At 42.3% G+C, this 19,068-nt stretch overlaps 1 protein-coding gene across 4 annotated transcripts in view; it reads left to right on the forward strand.

Moving 5' to 3' along the window:
* PRKCSH (protein kinase C substrate 80K-H) overlaps positions 1-19,068 on the forward strand; it is a 1,389,498-nt gene that overhangs the window by 1,326,112 nt on the left and 44,318 nt on the right. For all 4 annotated transcript variants that reach the window (XM_044084622.1, XM_044084620.1, XM_044084623.1 and 1 more), the window contains one exon: positions 6,291-6,440. In XM_044084622.1, coding sequence (XP_043940557.1) covers positions 6,291-6,434 — 144 coding nt within the window. In that variant the 3' untranslated portion in view covers positions 6,435-6,440. The remainder of the gene's footprint in view (positions 1-6,290; positions 6,441-19,068) is intronic.

The following is a 19,068-nucleotide window of genomic DNA, read 5'->3' on the forward strand; positions in this document are numbered from 1 at the left end:
CTTGATATTTATACAAAACTGTACTTTTCATCATACTAAATTTTAAACTAAACCATATAAAACCAGATTAGCTGAGGGGCTACACCCCCCCAACTATATATACTAACTCCAGGATCATACCGCAGTGGTGAAAAGGGCATATACCTTTCATTTACCTTACCGTCGTCCACATGATACCACTATTATGCCCTTTTCCCCACTGTAGTGTGATCCTGGAGTTGGTATATATAGTTGGGTAGTGTGTGGAGCATAGCCCCCCCCCCCCACCCCCCACCTTGTCTGGTTTTATGTGGTCCATTTGAAATTTCAGTCTTATGGTTTCAGTCAAGTGAGGTTTCTATCATATGTTAGGGAGCCATATCTATCTATATATATGTCGAGATATATATATATATATATATATATATATATATATATATATAAAATATGGGACAATTATCAGTAGATGGATATTGATTGGATTGTCCAATGGCTAGGAAAGCACCCAAAGTTTTTTTTCTGTCAAAACATCTTCTTGTTTGAGTAGTCATGTTATATAATGAATTCTCAGTAAAGTCAAAAAATGTTTGCATTTTCTGGATTCAAAAGTTAATTCCACAGGGTGCTCTATGATAGATGGCCAAGTTTCATCTGTTCTGTTGCCCTGTCTTCACAACCAAACATTTGTCTAACTGTGAGGATAGTCTCTAAGTTTGCTTTCTTGGAAGACGTAAGGCCATAAACCAGGGGCCTTAAATGTGATGTCTGCATGCACAATCCTCAGAACATTTCAGCCGCAGATGACCTACACATCATACGATCACTCCTTTAGAGATGTTGCATCATTAAAGCTAAGTAACCCATTGGGTTTCTGTTTTTTCTTGTTTTTGCTGATTGTTATTGCTTAGGCTTGGTTGTTGTAGCCTTTAGATGATGTCCGGTAAAAAGGGAAAGTGCAAATGCAGGCACCATATACCCCAGAAAGATGCCCGTGATAGGTGCGTTTTTTGCTTAGGCCGGGAACACGACCATTCCTCCACCTCTGTTTGTCAATCATTTGTGCCAAAGACCTCACAGTTGTCCTGCCGCTTTAAACCTCTACCTAGAAAACCAGCGCCTTAAATGGTTAGCCCTTAGAATGGATCCCGCATCGGAGGTCACATCCGAACCTCCGCGCAAAAAGGCCAAGATTCCTAGGCCTTCCACGCCTGCTGCTTCGCTATCCAACGCCCTGCCAACCGCCGATCTAGGAGTTGAGGAGCGCTCGGCCGATCCATTGACTTCAACGACATCCTTTGAGGAAGCCGTTGCACAGCCAATGACCGGCACTTCCTCTGAGCTTACCCAGACACTGACTACCATCGATGTCGAGGGGGAATCAGTTTCTGTGGTACCTCCGACCAGGATCCAGACTTTTGAAATGTTGACTTCAAAACCTAACATCAAGCCGTTTCCTAATTCCAACCCGGCCAAAAAGAAGCAAAAAACCAAGCATACCTCCTCCTCTACAGAAGCCATACCAGATTGGCAGGAGTTCCTCTCTCATGCTAGCCTTCTTGGCCCTTAGGCCCTCAGCCTCCACTAATCTGCCTTTACTGAGCCCTTGGCATGCATTTGCCTCTTCCCTCCCACCCATGACCTCTCAAGTTAGGGAGGAAGAGCATGATTCTTCCTTTTCTTCCTCGGAGGACTCTGTTTCATATACATCGCAGATTGCTTCTCCCCAGAAGCATTATTGTCCCGATGAGGAATCTGTGGAAGGGGATTCTCCCCCTGAGGACATTACTTTTATTATTTCAAATGGGATACTTCCCAAATGACTTGACACCCAAAAGAGGTACTTTGAACTGCTTCAAATACAATCACCCTCCCCTTTGGCTGTCCCTCCAGTTCTACCTGCTTACTTGGATAAAATTCAGCTTCTAAGGCCCTAGACTCCCAGCCTCTAGCCCCTAAGCTCCCTGACAACTTCTCTAAAGTGCCAGAGGAGCAAAAATTCCTAGTTTAACCACCCTTGGCTGACCTAGCTGCGATTGCCACTACTCCTGATAAACAGTCTAGACTGCTGCCTTCCACCTCCCTCCTACCCACAAATAAAGATAACAAATATATGGATAAGATGGGAAGGAAGGTATACACATCCTCCAGTTTGGCCTTCATAGCCATAAATTATCAGACCCACATGACTAAGTATGCTTTAGACTTAGTGTCTCAAGCCTCCTCCATGCTGGCATCTATTCCTGACAGTACCATTAAGGCTGACATTACCTCCAAACTGTCCTTGGCTCAGCAAGTAGCCAGGCACTCCCTCAGATGCAGCTGCGATGCTGCAGAAGCATTTGCCCATTCTGCAGCATCTGCTTTTGTCCTCAGGAGATACTCCTGGCTGATACTACAGAATCATCACAATTTCCTTTTTGGAAAACAGTCTGCAGACCTCTTCAAGAATCTGCAGGAAAAAAGTAAAGAATTAACAGGACATCAAACATCTGCTTGTGTCCCCCATTCCCATGTATTACAGGAACTACCCTGCTAAAACCACTTTTGTAAGCTGTAACCCTCCTCAGTCAACTGCTTCCTGTTCCAGATCTAGAAGAGAGGCAAGAAGACCTACCACGTCCAGACCTACTGCACCACCTCCTCAGCCAAGACAATCCTTTCAGGACAGAGGAGGTCTCAGTAATGCATGACTGCCTTGCCCACCTACCACTCTTTGCATGCCTTTCCCACTGTCTCCTCTTCCTCTGCCAATCCATCACCACAGACCAATGGGTCCCATCCATTATCCAAAAAAGGGTACTTCCTGTCCTGGAAAAAAAACACCACCCAGGAAAGGTATTCCATTTCCTCCCACAAATCAAATTCATCTCCTGCCACAAGTTTTGTCAGACCTGCTAAAGCTAGGCACCATAGAACCTATCCCCTTGGGACAGGAAGGAAAGGGTTTCTATTCACATCTCTTCCTGGTCCCCCAGAAAAGATGGCCCCTGGAGACCCATCTTAGATCTCTCTTTTCTAAATCAGCACCTTCAGGTCCCCTCATTCAAAATGCTGTCACTCCCCACTCTGCTCTACACATACCCATCAGGACTTCCCACAGACAGTTCCTGCTTTTCTCTGGACCTTCCTCTCATTTCTAATTTACTGCCTTGCCCTTTGGTTTACCCGCTGCCCCCCGGGTCTTTATAAAGTGCCTAGCCCCAGCCATTTCTTTCTACAGAACTCAGGGAATCCAGATTTACGACATCCTAATACTAGCAGAGTCCAAAGGTACCCCCTCAAGGCAGCTGCACTTCACCATGTCCCTTCTGCAAAATCTAGGGTTCACCGTCAACCTCTCAAAGTCCTCCTTGAACCCAGGCCAGGACATGATTTTCCTAGGCTGCAGAATCAGTACGGACAACATGAAGGCCTTTCTCCCAAAGGACAAGGTTCTATCCCTGACTTCCCACTTCTAGGAAATCCTACACTCCCAGAAGGTGATGGCAAGGCAATTTCTTCATCTCCTGGGCTTAATGGCAACAACTATCTTCATGCTACCACTGGCCAGAATGCCCATGCGCAAGCTACAGTGGTACCTCAAAAACATTTGGTCCCAACACCTACATCACGTAGAACAGGTTATTCCCCTCCTTCCCTGTCTAAAGACAGAAATCAGCTGGTGGATCCAGCAAGTCCAACTAAACCCAGGACTCCCACTTCAACCCCCACCCCAACCCAAACAATGCTTACAGATACCTCAGATTCAGGTTGGGGGGGGTGACACCGGCATCCTACAGGGTTCACGAAAAGTAGCATCCCTCTCTACAGGCCAAGCACATCAATGTCAGGGAAATGACAGCAGTCTTCCTAGCTCTAAAGACCTTTATTTTCCTCCTTGTACCAGGGATGCTCCTGATAGTGACTGACAATACCACTGTTGTGTGGTACCTCAACAAACAGGGAGGAACAAAGGCCTATCGGGTGTGTAGGCTGACCTTGCTGATATAGGACCTAGCCTCTCTCCACAACTTGGTCTTGCAGGTGACCTACATCCATCCCCTCGCAGGGCAACAAGCAAGCAGATCTCCTAAGCAGGACTTCCTCCCCACAGCACGAATGGATGCTGGACTGGGGGGGGGGGGTCTTCCTAGACATAGTCCACCGACGGGGTACTCCACAAATAGACCTGTTTGCCTCCCCCCCCCTAGAACAGGCAACTGCAGACCTTTTGTTCAAAGACCTACTCCCCTCTAGCATGGAGAGTGGATGCTTTCAACATCTCTTGGGAAGGGAAATTTCTTTATGCCTTCCCCCCTTCCCAATGATTCAGAAAGTACTCCTGAAAATCCCGAAGGACAAACCAAAAATCTTGTTAGTGAATCCCTACTGGCCAAGGCAGCACTGGTTCCCACTTGTTCTCAATCTCACCAAGGACAATCACTACAAGTTACCCTACAAGGTGGATCTACTGATACAAGACAAAGGAACTGTCCTCCACCCACACTTGCAGATGTTATCCCTGATGCTGTGGGTGATAAACTTTTGATCCCCTTCAGACACCACTGCTCAAGATGTGCTTTCAGTCTTGAGGGAGGCAAGGAAACCTACCACCAGAAAATCTTACCTAGCTAGGTGGGGTAGATTTACAAAGTGGTGTCAGGACAAGGGAAGGGATCCTTGCTCTGCTGATGCCCACCTTGTTCTCACTTATGTGCGTCAATTGATTAAAAGCAGACTTTCCTACTCTTCAGTGAAAGTACACCTTTCTGCTATGTCAGCGTTCTTAACCCTTGATCCCCCCTTGCTAGCCAGGCTCGATGTAAAGCTGTTCCTTAAAGGGGTCTTACACATAAGACCACCAGAGAAACCTATCCCTTCGCCCTGGGACCTGAACTACATCTTGGAAAAACTAACCCAGCACCCTTTTGAACTTTCTGGGACAACTTTCCTACAGATGTGTACATGGAAAACTGTCCTGGTGACTATCACTTCAGCCAGAGGCATGTCAGAGTTGCAGGCCTTAATGGCCTGCCCCCCCCCCCCCACACACACACCACCTTCCACAAAGAGTCACCCTCTGAACTAATCCCTCCTTTATGTCTAAGGTAGTTAATGACTTGTCTCTTAACCAATCTATCCACCTACCCACTTTCTTTCACTCCCCCACTAATGAAGGGGAGAGGATACTGCACTCCTTGGATGTTCGCAGGCAACTAAGGTTCTACCTGGACAAAACCAAAACCATTAGGTAATCTAAGCAGCTCTTTGTCCCCTTTCACCCCAGAGTCCTGGGCAAGGAAGTCTCCAAACAAAACCATTGCATGCTGGATCAGGATAGCTATTTGTCTCTGTTACTCCTACCATGGAAAAACCCCCAGTGGGAGTAAAGGCCAATTCCACTAAGGCTGCGGCCACCTCCAAGGCTTTCATAAAGGTCTGGACATGGCATACATTATGGAAGCAGCCACATGGTCCACTATCCACGCTTTCACCAAACATTACAAACTTGACCAAGTCTCCAGAGCATGGGCAGGATTGTAGTGTTTGGTGAAAGCATTACAAACTTGGCCAAGTCTCCAGAGCATGGGCAGGATTCGCCAGGGAAATCCTACAGGGCTTTGTAGAATCCTCTTCAGCATCCACCACCTTCTCATCCGTCCAAGCTGTGATGCTCTGCCACAGCTAGAATACTGCAACATAGGAGTAGAAGGACATCGAATAGTTGTGTAAAGTCTTACCATAACCATAGATGTCCTCCTCTTCTATGTTGCAGTATTCCTTCCCAAACACCATTACCCCCAATTATTCCTCCTTTAGTTCCAGCAAATACCTGGACCTATATGCTACTGAAGGACACTAAGGTCACACACCTGTCCCCACTGGCATTCCTCCTCTTGGGCCTTCTTCTCTACCTGCTGGCCTTCAAGTTCTGACGATTGTGCATGCAGACGTCACATTTAAGGCCCCTGGTTTATGGCCTTATGTCTGATGTCCCACACGCTGCAGCAGCCAAGCTGAAGCTTTTGTATAGGAGGCGACGTATGAGTCACCTGAGGACAGAAAATCCTACAACTAGAATACTGCAACATGGAAGAGAAGGGCATCTATGGTTATGGTAAGATTTTACACAACTATTCTTTCCATCAGAAGATGGAGTTTTCATGACATTTCCATTAAACCGAGGGACATAACTTGTTGGAAAATGTTATTGATTTGCAGTTTAACTGTTACACTGATGTCAGATTTAGTTAAATTAGAGGGTGTACAGTCTCTAATCTGATATCTGTTTCAGTACATGTCCAGTTCATTGTATATATTTTGGTTAACAGGTAAAACTGTCTTGTGGCAAAGAAACTGCAGTAACATCGACCACAGAGCCAAGTCGGTGCGAATACCTAATGGAATTTGTCACACCTGCACTCTGCGAGGAACCACAGGACATAGATAATAGCACTGGGCATGATGAGCTTTGATATTATGTAAGTACATGTAAATTGAATACATATTTAACAGCGTAATGCACGGATCCATGTGATAATTTTAAGACTCAGCCTGAGAGAACTGTATGTTTAAGTGACCAACAAGAAAACCCACTTCTAGCAGCCGAATCCTTATTCTTCAATATTTCTTGTTAGTGACCTGAAATGCGATAATCAGATCAAGCTTGAAATCCTTTTAGAACTGAGGACTGAGGCCATAAGACTTCTTCACATTGTCAGTTTGTACTTTGATAGGACTGTTCTTTGATTGCCTGTATCCTCCCTTTGTTTCAGGGAATATCTTTAAAGTTATTTGGCCTTTTGATTAAAAAGTCAATTCTGTTTTCCTTGTGCTATGGACTTTCAGTGGGCCTTTCCACCCAGCTCTAATCTTATTGTTTTAAGAAAGAAAAAAGTATGTTTTCCTTTCTTCCTATTAGACATTTTGCTGTATTATTCCCTGAGTAAAAATTACATTTTTCCTCCCCTTCCCCATAGGTGGCCAACAGTTTGTCTTCTCATTCATCAGGTCTGCTGGACATGCTTTAGCCTGCCCTGGGCTCAACTGACCCACAGGCTAAGGACTCTGTTGCAATTTCACAATACTGCAGGGGAGTGTGCCCTAACCTCCTCCAAACCTGCAACAGCCTTGTGAGACCTCCAGTTGCTGTTTATAGGAGGTGTGTGCTTGCTTCTGCTCATGCTTAACGTCCTGACCAAGCAGTGTATCCAGTATTGAGCTCACCTGGCTCTTAATGCTTCTATTCCAGTAAGCCTAGTTAGCGACCCCCCCCCCCAAGGATGGGTGAGCCAGTGTCCACCACTCACTCCCATTCTCCCCATGTGGTCCTTCAAGCACCTGTGCCACTAGTTGAACTGTTTAGTCAAAATTGATTAACTTAATGGTGTTGTTTGACACTATGTCTTCAGTGTTTTTTTTTGGCTTTGTGCTGTGCTTTCACTGTGTCATGTTGCTGAAAATTAAACATGTAGTGCGCCATCTGGTTTCAGATATTCGAGTCATAGACTTCAGAATGGCTGCACACAAATTAACAGCTTAATTTCAGCTTTTTGGTGTGAAAAAAGAAAGTGAGAAATAAGAGCCGGTGATAGTAAAGATCAGTTATGGGCTAGTAAGCACACTGCCTGGATGCCAGCAAAGAAGAAATTTAGAAAACCTGAAAAAATCAAACAAAAAGGGTGAAGTGAAAACACTGGTTGGAAAGAATCCTGCAGCTTTTCAGCAAAAGCAGTTCAGGCTTCAGCTTTGGCACAAGAGGTGGCTTCCTATAATTTAGAGGAAAAAATCAAATGCACTCTGCGATGAATAAAATACATAAAACATAGACGGAGTATATCAACTCGTACACTAAAAGGCTGAAAAAAATAGAAGAAGCTTTAACTAGCTATTTGGATGAACTGATAAAACTGCAAAAAAATCAGACAATGAAATGAAGAAAAGGCTGGCTGGCTGTGAGACTTCTCTAGAAGGGCAGTTTCAAAAAATAGTTGAGATATTAAGGCAGAGCACACAGAGCGAACCTGAGATTTTCTGCTGTACCAGACAAACTGGAAGAACCAGACACTATTAATTTTATGAAAGCACAAATAAGCAACTGGACTTGTATTCCACATTAGGATTTGTTAATTGAAAGGGCACAATGAGTGCATGCTCCAAACCTGGCCATGAAAAAGCAGCCAAGACCTGTGTTGGTAAAGATGCAATCATACCGGCAGAATGTGTTGATCCTGACAAAACTATGGCAAAAGGGAAAAGTGTTAAAATTTGGAGACAGTAGCATGCTTGTAGAAAATGATTATTCATTGTACACCAGGCAGAAGAAAATCAAATTTATCTCCGCAATCTGAGAATGTTTGGAGGCAGGTGTGAGATTCAAGCTGCTAAATCCAGATGCCTTCAGAATATTTTTTCCTGGAGGATTAGAGATTTTTTGATGCAAAACAGCCTAAGGAGGAAATAGTTTGTCCAACAAAAAGTGAGCAAATAAAAGGATATTCTACTTCTCATTCTTCTGACAATAAAGCTCATGGAGAGACTTTGCCAGTGAAACCTTTTCCAGTTGTTCCAAAGGACAATGCTTGATAGGCAGGAAAAAAGCACAGGAGTTGACTAGAAGAATCTGGAGTATGCTGGACTAGAACCAGTGTCCGGTGTTGGGAGATGGAGATGAACAGGAAGAAGACAAGCAAGACTGAAATTAGTGAGTAAATGGCCGATTTATAATGCATCAATCACATTTGTCAAATATGGCTTTGCAAGAAAAAGTGAGTGGGAACGACTGGACTTTTCTTGAATTTTTCAAACCTGTTGGGGTGACTGCAAAGCATATACCCATTTTGTCATTAATGTTTGGAAGGACATTAAATGAGGAAAAAGTAACTAAGTGAAAAATTTTTTGTTGCATTTGTATAAAACATTTAATGATATAAACTGCATTTTATATTTAATAAAGCATCTTGATCTAGCGTATAGTCAGGAGTATTTTAAATGTGCATGGGGTCATCTCTTCAGTGATCGTGTTAAAAGATTTTAATGTAAACAAGTACTTTTTCATTTTAAGAAATATAGGTCTTGATTTTATCTAGACTTGTTATACTGGAAGTAAGGTGTTTTTGTAAGCAAGTAGGCTTGAAAAACAAGACAAAAATGGTAAAATCAATGAAAAATACCAAGCTTCTTAAGTTAGCAAATATTCAGTGGGAGTCAAAAAGTCTGCTGCTAAGGCAGCTGTACATTCTTTCCTGAGTGAAATTTACAAAGATTCATTGATGACTACTTCTACATGGAGACTATCTATCTACAGGTGCAAGCAATTTATCTTGAGGATTATGACCATTCTACCCCAATAGAAATGCATAATTTCAAGGGACAGTAGCAAGCAGATCAGTGAAAAAGTTTGAATTTATGAGAAGTGATGAGAGCCTTACTACTTTAATGTTTTTATAGAGCAGTGTACAATTTGGTTTTATTTAAAGATAGCCAATGCACTTTTTCTTATTGTTAAATGTTAATGCTTTCTGAAAGAGTACAAGCTATTTTTTGCATCTGGGAGGGGAATAGAGATAAATAATGGGCATAGTTTCCTTCAAACTAAAGGGGTGGCGAAAGCCACAAAACTCTGGGCTAGGCTTATAAATGCCCTTGGGCAGATAGCCTAGTATGAACCTATGAAGAATGGACAGCAATCTGGCAGTGGGAACATAGGCTGTATCATGCACTTTAGCATGGGTAACCTTAATTTTAGGTTAGGTAATGCCAGTGGATGAAGCTGTCGATTTGGGGTAGTTCCTCTGTAGAGGATTAAACTTAATAACAGTGTGTGTGTGTGTGTGTGTGTGTGTGTATTCTAAGTTAATAGGGGATGGGGGAGTTTTGAAAATATATTTGTTATTTTTTTTTGTTTGAGAGTTTTCATTAAAACAAAGTCTTAGTGTTCAAATGGAGATGAGAACAAACAACTGTATAAAAGATTAGCCAGACAAATATTGTGTGCATGTAACACAAAGTAGGAAATACGCATTCAAAAACTGACATGTATAATAGGTGGGAACAGCAGCTTGTTATAATGGCTACACTAATTATCTTGGAGCATAAATGCCCTACAGTTAGACAAAAAAGTAAAGCCTATAAACTTGTACTAAGAAATGCAGAGTGCACATAGCAGTGCTGCTAGATATACATTTGGAAAGACATGAGCATGTGAATATGACAAAGAAAGGATTTCAGGATGGACATTCACCTGAATATCAGGGACAAAGGAACACTTGAGTAATTCTAATTGCTAGAGAGGCTGCAATAGTGGTAAAGGGAAAAAAAAGACACTGATAGATGTGTAGCAGTAAGGGGCTGTTGGCAAGTAAGGAGGATTACTATGGCATGTATTTATATTCCACCAAAAACTGCTGGTACAAAATTTAAAAAAAGTTTGGGATAATTTAATCAGCTTTGAGTGGGGAATATCCCTTATAGGTGAAGACTGGAACTTGATTTGTATCGGGGGGGGGGGGGGGGCTAAAAGAGAAAATATAACTAGAGGGTAGGTTTCTTTCAAATATGGAAGATATGAATTCAGTAGTAGGGACAATTAATTTACATGTTATTCTGAAGGGTGCAGTAACTGGACTACTAGACAAGATAGAAACTGCATTTCACAGGAAAATGTGCATTTGATTGAAAGCTTCAATCCACATCCAATAACTAGTTATTTCAAATCATGCACCGATAAAAAAAAGATAGTGTAAAAGTGAGACACTGGTCCTTTCTTATCAACGTGATCAAAAAGAAAGGAATTTAAGGAATGAGTAGTGGAGATTATTAGAGTTATTCGGAAGATGGAAATATCTTCTGAAGTTATAGCTAGTTAGTAGGGTAACTTAAAAATGGAGTAGAAATAGAAAAAGATGTGTTTAAAAAGTAATAAGAGTTAGCGGGGCTGCCAAAAGTAAAAGTATTGCAGTATAATGGAAATCTCACCAAACGAGGCAAAATGGATGCACAACACTAAAGAGAAAATAAGGGTGTATCTAGATGTTATGTACGAGTTTCATAGGATTGGTTTATTCAATTATATTTAATGATGACACCAGAGCACACTACTTTTAGCACAATGATTTAAGCAACAGAAAGTAGAAAGGGGTGTTATCAAATTTGGGGAGTCTATAAAAATAATGAGAGATGCTGTAGAGGTAATGGAGGTATTTCAAAAATCTTTTGAAAATTTGTATAAAGTAGGGAAATGTGGAAATAAAGAGCACAGATGTATGCCAAGATTAGACAGGCGAGACTCAAAAACTAACAATTAAGATGTGAGGAGAGGATATAAAAACAGTGGTGTATAATTAATCTTCAGAAAAGTCTCCAGAAACAGATGGTACTCCTTTGGAAGTTAGCAGGGAAGAAAGTGATAAGAATGTGGAAGAGTTTATTTAACAGTATTTTAAAAGGAGAAGGACTAACATATTGGAAGAAAGCTGTGGTGGCTTTATTACCTCAAAACAGTTAAATCCCATCAGACCCAGATACTTAGAGACGCATTTTAATTTTAAATATAATTATAAAGTGCTTATGACTGCACTGGCTAAAAGAATGACAAAGGTGTTTCCAAAATTGATAGATGTTGATCACTGTGGTTTTGTAGAGTGGAGGCAAACATATGACAACATTAATGAAACAGAGATCCAAAGGGAATCGGAATGAAAAAAAATACTGCTGTTATTGATGCAGAGAAAGCATTTAATAGACTAAGCTGGGATTTTGAGTAGGGCAATGGAAGTATTTGCATTTCGGAAGTATTTGCATTTCCTGTTACAGTAATGTTAATTAGGAGGATATATGAATGATAAGAGGCAAGAATTAAAGTGTGAGGGTTCCTCTCTGATAAGTTGAGTTTGAACAGAGGAACTAGGCAGGAGTGCCCTCTTTCCCATTTATTTGCTTTATATTCAAAGCCATTGGTAAAGAAAAAACAAGGGACTCAGAAGTGGAAGGATATAATTGGTATGCTAATCAAGAAAAAATTGGCTGTAGAACCACTGCAGTGGCAAAGAGAGATAAACCCCTGACTATGACCCAGGCGACCTGCGTTTGATTAGTGGCTCCTGTGACCAACTGTGCAGCAAGGAGAAATGGCCATACCCATCCTGGGAGGGAGGGTGGTGCATAGATGTCCTTAGGTGATCCCTGGTGAGACCATGGATGTCACCAGAGGAGGCATGTTCTGAAGGGCAGTGGAACTGGCTGGGTTGCAGCAGAGGTGGAGTGATAGGCTGCACATCCCCATATTGTACCCCTCCCCTCAGGGGTGTACCACATTGCTACAAGGTGGTGTACAGTTTAGGCCAGTAAGTCACCCTCCCCCCCAACAGAAGCACAGACATGCTGAGCCCCATTGCCTGTGATCAGCCCAAGCAAATTACTGGAATAAGTGTATAGAGGAGATAGCAAACCTGGCATTAACAGGCACAAGTGCCCAGCTGGTAACAATGAAGGACAGGTAGGTGGAAGAAATGGCAAAAAAAAAAGTTGGCTTTATTTGCATAAGGTATTATTTTGTACCTAATACAACCATAAAAGGACATCAGTTTTGTGGCACGTTTTGAGACAGTTTCAAGTCTTTTGCCTTTGTTTATTTTATGTCCTAAAAACAAAGGCTATAGCTGTAATTTATGTACCTACCCATTAATTTGTCCAGCAATATCCATCTTTATGGGGCCACAAGATGAAGTATGGCAACAAAAGGATATGTGGAAAGAGACTAAGCAAAAGATAAGTGAAATGAAAAACAGGAAGCTCTTGTTTATGAATTTGGCTAGTAAGGTACAGGCAGGAGAATTGTGTATTTGATTGAAAGCTTTGACACGCATCCAGTAACTAGATCTGATGATGTCAATTTTCATTCTGTCCTCAACTTATGAGGTTCGGATCTAATCCCTCGGATCTGACTCTCCCATTGCAAAACCTTGTGGCAACCAGAAAACTCTTGAGCTACTCCCTTATCCACAGGGTACCAACCCCAAGTGCCTCAGATCTTGTTTGCTGCTTCCAGTGAAAGACGTGGTGTTACAGTGCTTGCAAGCAACTCTTCATAATTAAAATGTTAACCATTTTTTTCTCTCTAAAAATTTTGTTTTCTTTCATTCAATCCAGTTACTGTGTTGGCTTACCATTTTTTGTCTAAAACCTCTCCTTTCCTTGTACTAGTGTACTTCTTTCTTTGCAGTGCATTTCCCTCAGTACTATTGTTGGTAGTCTTTCCCTTATTTTTTTTTAAAGAAACCATAAAATATATTTCTAAATATTTTTCTGTGGTATTTCCTTTACCTTTCTCGGTATCAGGATGGCAGAGAAACTGTCTGGTTTCAAGAAATATACTAACTGCAGTCATAAAATACCGCTTTCAGATTCACACTCCTTTTGACATTCTTTCAACCCTAGAGCTCTGGTGGAGTGCTAGAATAAATTAATTCTTAAAGGGTTACTTTTCCTTCCTCTTTTTTCTGAGGCCTTATCTGGAGCTTACCCTGAGAAAACTAAAAAGACCATTTCTCCCAGTACTTTCAACAGCTTCTACAAAATCATCTGTAAAATCTAAGAAAAGACCTTTTTTGGATCTGACTCTTCGGATCCTACAAAGAAAATTACAAAATTGCCAGATCCAGCTTCACACTCGGATTGAAATAAATTAGATAAAGACCAGATAATATTGTCAGGAACATAAACATCAATATCTTTAATAAAAACTGTAAGAAACTATATAAAAATAACATGAATGGATGTGCACTTTTGTGTTGCTGTACAGCACTTCTTCAGATCCATAAAATGAAAAGCAAGTAAGACACCTGACTAAGGAGCTATCGGATCAGACTTCACAATCAGATCTGAAGCTTAAGAGGCCTAGACATCTTTCGGATCCTACATCAAAAACGTCTGATCTCACAGCTCATTCCATGCCCCTTCCAAGGACCAGATACTCCCGCTCAGTGGATCCTGTTCCATCTAGGGCTCCTTCTCTTGTGTCCACTCGCTGTTGCAAGAGAAGGATTCTGACAGTGCAGAGCGTGTCAAGTCATCCATCAGCTCCTACCCATTTGGGTCAGGAAATCCAACCTTCCACCACTCCCCCTGTGCAAGTTCCTTCTCCAATTCCATACCCGGTCTTGGCGATACTTGATCGAGTTGTCCGGCTCTGTCTGCATTGCATCCGAAAATGTCCTTTTTCTCTGAGCTCTTCAGTAACATTGGATCTGGAGAGCTGTCTGGTCTGGTGTCACAGTTGACTCAAGTTCTCTGAGCTGTCTCTGCACCTCAGGGCCTTGACACTGGTTAGTTTAACTCTGACTTCAGCCTTGGGGGAGTTCTCTGAGCCAGGAGGGACTTCAGTCCAGAGGCTTGCCCTTACAGATCTGGGGTCCTGTTACTCTCTGGGGAGATCTGCCTTTGAGGTCATGGAGAGAGCATTGTCAGCATCCTTGACAAAGACTGTTCCCTTCCCTTCCCCTTGGATCCCCAGTCTACAGACTTCCCATCTCTTCATTTACCCTCTCCACAGGGACAGCGGATACCTAAACCTCAGGCTTCTCAGTAGGGTCTTTCAGCCTCTTCTGATACCTCCCCAAAGCACCACAGTGAGGAGGTCCCTAAGAAGAAAACATGCAAGAAGCAGCACTTAGACTCTCCCAAGGAGTCAATCACTGAAGACACAGAATTTGATTAAAGTGAAGGATCCCCACAGTTGCCTCATGAAGATGTCCAGTTTGGAGACATCCTTGAAATCCTGAAACAGAGAGGTGGCTGGAAGTCCAGCAACCCTTTGGAGGAGTCTGTGTTCCTGGAGGAATTTGATGCCAGTCTATCTTCTTCCTGGGTGACTCAGCCTGCTGATGACCTCATAAATTTGGTCTTGCGGTGCTCATGGAACATCCCAGACATCATTGAACCAATCCCCTGAAGACCGGAAAAAATTTTAACAGCACCAGAGGACAGACCGTTTTGGACACAAGGGTCCCTGTTGATGCCATGGTTCTGGCAGTGGCTACTAAAAAATAAGAGGTACAGTTATCTGTCACTTCAGTTGGCTACCCTGCAGTCAATTTCCAGTTTCTTCATGAGGTTAATTTCACATGCAGCTGAGGGAACCTTAAGGGCAGCGAGTTCTGACGTATCCATTAATGAGGCACGCTTGGATGTGCTTACGTGATTTTGCAGAGCACTTCAAGTCTTCATCAATGCCCCTTTGACAGCACATCTTGATTTGACCCCAGAGTTAAGGACACTTTATCTAGGGGTGAAAAGGTCAGAAAAACCCTGTCTGCCATGGGCGTGCATTTTTCCACTCTTTAAAGATCCTTCTCCAGGAATCGACAAGGTACTGGACAAATGTGGTTCAAAAAGTCCCAGCATCCTTTCCAGGACACACATGGAGGAGGTTCCCCTGGGGTAGAGGGGGAACTCCAATTGTAGACTATGCCCTCGTGGCAGAGGTGGCCCACAAAACCAAAGGTATAGAAATTCTTTTTTTGACAGACCCTTCAGCGCTCCTGAAAGGAGGCCCGCTTGACCCCCTCTGGAGGCACTCTGGGTCAATTATCCCTGCACCAGAGAGCCTGGCTAGAGATAACAAATACATGGGTGTAGAGGATCAATTCTAGAATTTGTATAATACCATTTTCCCTTTCTCCTTTCTCCTCCAACCTCAAGAAAAGTCCCTGATGTTCCACCCAATCAGGGGGAACAAGCAGCATTTCATATACAAAAGCTGCTAGAAAAAGTAATCAGATAGATCCCACCAGACCAGATAGAATCTGGAACTTGCGCCAAATTCTTTTTAGTGCCAAAGAAAACAGGAGACTGGAGTCCAGTCTTGGATCTCAGCAACTTGAACAAATCAGTTCAATGCACCAAGTTTCGGATGATCACTGTTGAGTCCATTCTCCCATTTCTGTGCAAGGACGACTGGTTATGCTCTGAAAACCTTCAGGATGTGTACTATCACATAAAGATGAACAGGCGGTCCAGAATGTATTTACGCTTCCCACTAGGAACCAGTCATTACTAATTCAGAGTTCTGCCCTTTGGTCTCACCATAAGCCCCAAGGATGTTCACCAAATATATGGCAGTAGTGGCAGCTGACTTGAAACTGCAAGGATTCCGGGTGTTCCATATCTAGACGACTGGCTCATTACCACCCCGACTAGGCATCAAGTAATAGAGGCAAGAAATCAGGTTCTTCAGACATGCTCTTATCTGGGGATAATCATAAACTAGAAAAAGTCTCACTTGGAACCTTCTAAAAAGTTGGAGTTTGTAGGAGCATTGTTCAACACAAATTCAATGATCGCTTCAGTGCCTCTTCTAAGAGATCAGACTTAAGAACACAGGTCAGGAAAATAATCTGCAACACCAAAGTTTCTGCCTGCTTGATTCTTCAGGCCCTAGGGTTGATGGCAGCATAACTCTAGTACCTTTAGCCAGGTTTTACATGAGGATTCTACAGTGGATGCTAGCCACACAGTGGTCAATACTTTACCAACCTGTCACCCTGATACGTATTGCACAGATTTGCAAGAGAAGGCTCAGGTGGTGGATTCAGAATCAAAGTAAACTTTGTCATTCAAATCAACAAATGCAGTGCATCATTGGATGAAATTTCATTGCTTCTGGCTCGTGTGCATTGAAAAACAGTTTTCACAAGAGGGAGAAGGAAGCATATAACAGAAGAAATTGTAGACAATACAGAGATAAGTACACACACACATAACTTGCCCGCCACCATTTTCAAGATAGGTTAGCAGCATAGCATCTCAATACATCCGAATGACACTTCCAGGTGCATCTGCACTTAACTCGTACTGACTCCTCTAGGCGTCAAATAGTTTGTTCATATTTGCATCAATAATTCCAAAACCATGCAAAACATGCTGGAAGGGGTAGGTTCCTGACCCAGAGACTCCCCCGACTCTAGAATAGACTGCCCATACATGTCAAGCAGAGCACCTCTTTGGCCTTCTTCAAAAGGAACCTTGATGATTGGATGGAAAATTCACCCCGGGATCACGTCAGTCGCCCTGCTAGACTGGGGTCCAGGGAAATAAATGCTGTGGGAAGAAATAGCCAGTGAATTGTTATGGCTAGGCTTGTATAGGCCCTAGGGCCGATAGCCTAGTACCAACCTATGAACCTATGTATAAGGCTTTAAAAGATTTCATCTTAAAGCTTAACAATGGCAAACTCTACTGCATTAATATTTGACCTCTGTCTAATGCAGGTAAATAGATGTAACTGTTTATATGATACTAATTTATATAGATATAATTTTTACATTTTTTCTAAATATCTCAACAACCAAGTAACACAAACAGAACTCCTTAGCCTCATATGAAAGCTCTCCGCTAGATGAATAAAATGCTGCTGTGACAGTATGTGTCAAATTTTTAGTGTTTGCTGAGGTACTATAACTTGTTTACAAAATATTACAAATGTAATAGTAAGTGTGTTTTTTGGGACTTATAAAATTTGGTTTAAGACCTATAACCCAAAGAATACTATCACTACAAAAAAGGTTTGTACTGAAGAGTTTGCCATTTATACTTCTTTCATAACACCAATGGTTCCAGAGATATGAATATTTGTTTGAAATGTGAGGACATTATTTGATGCTGTCAAAAAAGGCTTGGGCTCCACCCATTGGAAATTACAGTGCAAACTTCCTGAGCTTCATTGGTGTGAATGAGATGATTCACAGTTCTCGTACTTGTGCAAGCAATTTAGTTCAGATTGCATAATTTAGATAAAAAGAATACTTTAATTATACAACAGTAAAGACAATCATATTCCATTTATGGTGTTTTCACTAACATAGGGAGTGTTGACATTCAGGTTAGTTATTCAATAGTCTGATTGCTTGTGCAAAGAAACTATTTCTGAATCTTGATGTTCTACATCTGATGCTTCTATATCATTTCCCTGAAGACAGGAGGTGGAACAGTCCATGTATGGGATGATACTTGTCCCCATATGAGTTTCACAACCCTGCCATAGCATCTGCAAGAGTAAAGGTGTTGTAAGGACTGGGGGGAGGGGTTGATCCTGATTTTCCTGTCTAGCTTTACAACCTTCTCTAATGCCTTGTGATCTGCATATGAGCAGTTTCCATACCCGACTGTGATGTTAGTCAGTATGCTTTCAATTGTGGCCCTGTACAAGGTCATGATGATGCAGGCGGGGAGATTTGCTCTGCATAGTCTCTGGAGGTAGTAGAGATTACTTTGGGCTCTCCTTACAAGGTTGGAAGTGTTTGTTGCCCAGCTTAGGTCATCTGAGATGTGCACCCCTAGGAATTTGGTGCTTTTTACTCTTTCCACTGCCATACCACTGATTGTGATAGGTGTATGGGACGCTTGCTTCCTCATGAAGTCAACAATGATTTCTTTTGTTTTGTCAACATTTAGTGCTAGGTTGTTGTCTGTGCACTATCTGGTGAGTTGGTTCACTTCCTTTCTATATGCCCCTTCATCTGCATTTCTGAAGAGGCCGATCACAGTGGTATCGTCGTGATGTCTGATCTTTTGCAGAACAGTCATGGGTCAGTATTGTGATGAGAAGTGGACTTTGTATACTACCTTGTGGGGGACCCCTGTGCTCAAGGTGATGCATCTTGAGTGGTTCTTGCCAACTCTAACTGTCTGGGGCCTGTCTGTCAGAAAGTTGAGGATCTAGTTGCAGCGTGTATTTTCTGTGCCTAGTTAACTTAGTTTAAACAGCTGCTGCGGTATTAGTGTTGAGGGCTGAGCTGAAGTCTATGAACAGCATATGTAAGTAGGAATTTTTGTCTTCAGGATGGTTCAAGGTGTGATGTAGTGCCAGAATATAGTGTCCACAGTGGAGTGATTTGGTCTGTAAGCAAATTGTAAAGGATCAAAAGATGCAGGCAAACAAGATGATATATGCTCTTTGACCATCCCTTTCAAAGCATTTCATCACCACCAGTATGAGTGTGATGGGTTGGTAGTCATTTAATGCAACTAGGGATAACTTCTTTGGCAGAGGAATGATGGCAGACTTGAAGCATCTTGGCAGTCCATCAGAACAGGTCCTACAGGGCCATATGT

The sequence above is a fragment of the Protopterus annectens genome, chromosome 9.part0 (genome assembly GCF_019279795.1).
Source record: "Protopterus annectens isolate FY-2018-M chromosome 9.part0, PAN1.0, whole genome shotgun sequence".
NCBI classification, from domain to species: Eukaryota; Metazoa; Chordata; order Ceratodontiformes; family Protopteridae; genus Protopterus; species Protopterus annectens.